Source organism: Hyaena hyaena, unplaced genomic scaffold (assembly GCF_003009895.1).
Source record: "Hyaena hyaena isolate Hyena2069 unplaced genomic scaffold, ASM300989v1 scaffold_1433, whole genome shotgun sequence".
In the NCBI taxonomy this organism is placed as follows: Eukaryota; Metazoa; Chordata; class Mammalia; order Carnivora; family Hyaenidae; genus Hyaena; species Hyaena hyaena.
In genome coordinates, this window is record NW_024082054.1 from 212,607 (window position 1) to 214,484 (window position 1,878).

At 42.3% G+C, this 1,878-nt stretch overlaps 1 protein-coding gene across 1 annotated transcript; it reads left to right on the top strand.

Moving 5' to 3' along the window:
- The first annotated feature begins 433 nt into the window (after positions 1 to 433).
- LOC120225488 (olfactory receptor 7A17-like) lies at positions 434 to 1,450 on the top strand. Its single transcript, XM_039223674.1, has one exon. The coding sequence runs from the start codon at positions 434 to 436 to the stop codon at positions 1,448 to 1,450; it is 1,017 nt and encodes a 338-aa protein (XP_039079605.1).
- The last annotated feature ends 428 nt before the right edge of the window (positions 1,451 to 1,878 follow it).

Sequence of the window (1,878 nt, forward strand, 5' to 3'; positions counted from 1 at the left end):
TCTTCAAATGTCACCTTCTTAGCCAATCTTGACTAAACACCCAACACAACACACCATACATTCTCTTCTTTTATGTGCTTTCACTTTCTTCATAACCTCTGCCTCCATCTCGGGATTATTTAATTTTTATATATGCATATATTCTATCACCATCACTGAATATTAGGTAATTTTTCTGTTCAGCACCCTTTACTTTAGGACGTGGAAATGCTGAAAACATGGCCAATGCTCTATATGTTCCTCAAATGCATGAAATAATTTCTTATTAAGAATGTATAAGACCTAGCCTATTGGAGAACATCTGATGTTGGGATGAAAATTCCTAAGCAGAGAGGAGATAGGAATCCCCTCAAAGGACTCAGATCCACTCACAAAATATTGGAATACCTTTCTTGACTGGAAAATGCAAACTAGCATTTCAACAGTGTGAGTCATGTCTATTTCTGTGAAAATTAGTCATGTTATTTTCCCCTTTATTGGCAGTGACCTCCACCACATGGACCCAGGAAACAATACAGGAATTTCAGAGTTTCTTCTTATGGGGTTTTCAGAGGAACCAGAACTACAGCCCCTCATATTTGGGCTCTTCCTCTCCATGTACCTGATTGCTGTGTTTGGAAACCTGCTCATCATCCTGGCCGTCAGCTCTGCCTCCCACCTCCACACGCCCATGTACTTCTTCCTCGCCAACCTATCCCTTGTGGACATCTGCTTCACCTCCACCACCGTCCCGAAGATGCTGTGGAACATCCAGACGCAGAGCAAGGTCATAACCTATGCGGGCTGCATCACACAGATGTATTTTTTCATATTCTGTGCCGGATTAGAAATCTTTCTCCTGACTGTGATGGCTTATGACCGCTTTGTGGCCATCTGCCACCCGCTGCACTACACGGTCATCATGAATCCCCAGCACTGTGGGCTGCTGGTCCTGGTGTCCTGGATCCTGAGTGCCCTGAATTCCTTGTTGCAAAGCTTAATGGTGTTGCCGCTGTCCTTCTGTACAGCCTTAGAAATCCCCCACTTTTTCTGTGAACTCAATCAAATGATCCAACTTGCCTGTTCTGACACCTTTCTCAATAACATGGTGATGTATTTTGTAGCTATGCTGCTCGGTGGTGGTGCTTTCATTGGAATACTTTACTCTTACTCTAAAATAGTTTCCTCCATACATGGAATCTCAACAGCTCGGGGCAAATATAAAGCATTTTCCACCTGTGCGTCTCACCTCTCGGTTGTCTCCTTATTTTATTGTACAGTCCTAGGAGTGTACCTTAGCTCCGCTGCTACCCAGAGCTCCCACTCAAGTGCAACAGCCTCGGTGATGTACACGGTGGTCACACCCATGCTGAACCCCTTCATCTACAGACTGAGGAACAAAGACATAAAGAAATCTCTGACGAGACTCTGTGGGATGACAGCTACAAAAGGGCCACTTGTCCTGGGCTGAGGAAGTGCCTATGATTGCAGGGCCCAGAGCCTGAGCCAAATGTTGAGATTTTTGATCAGATTGTGGAAGCGAAATATGCCTCTTCTATTTTTTTCCTGGAATTTCTTGTTTTTAATTTCAGCTTCTCTGTACAATTTATTTAAGTCACTTTATCAAGCGTTTTGATATCTCTTGTATCCAAGAGATTTTCCCTTTGTCATTTTCCTACTCTTCCAAGGTTATCCCTCCTCTTGGATTAAAATGTTTGAAAATTCTCACATATTTCAAAGGACTACATGCATATGTTAAGAATAATTTCTTCTCATATAAAATATATCATAGGGAGTATTTTTTTCTTTTTCTTTTTTTAATGTTTTATTTATTTCTGAGAGAGAGGGAGAGACAGCATTAGCAGGGAAGGGTCAGAGAGAGAGGGAGACATAGAATCG

Excerpts from the sequence above, each read along its gene's own strand:
- LOC120225488 (XM_039223674.1), top strand. The coding sequence starts at position 434 with ATGTCTATTTCTGTGAAAATTAGTCATGTTATTTTCCCCTTTATTGGC.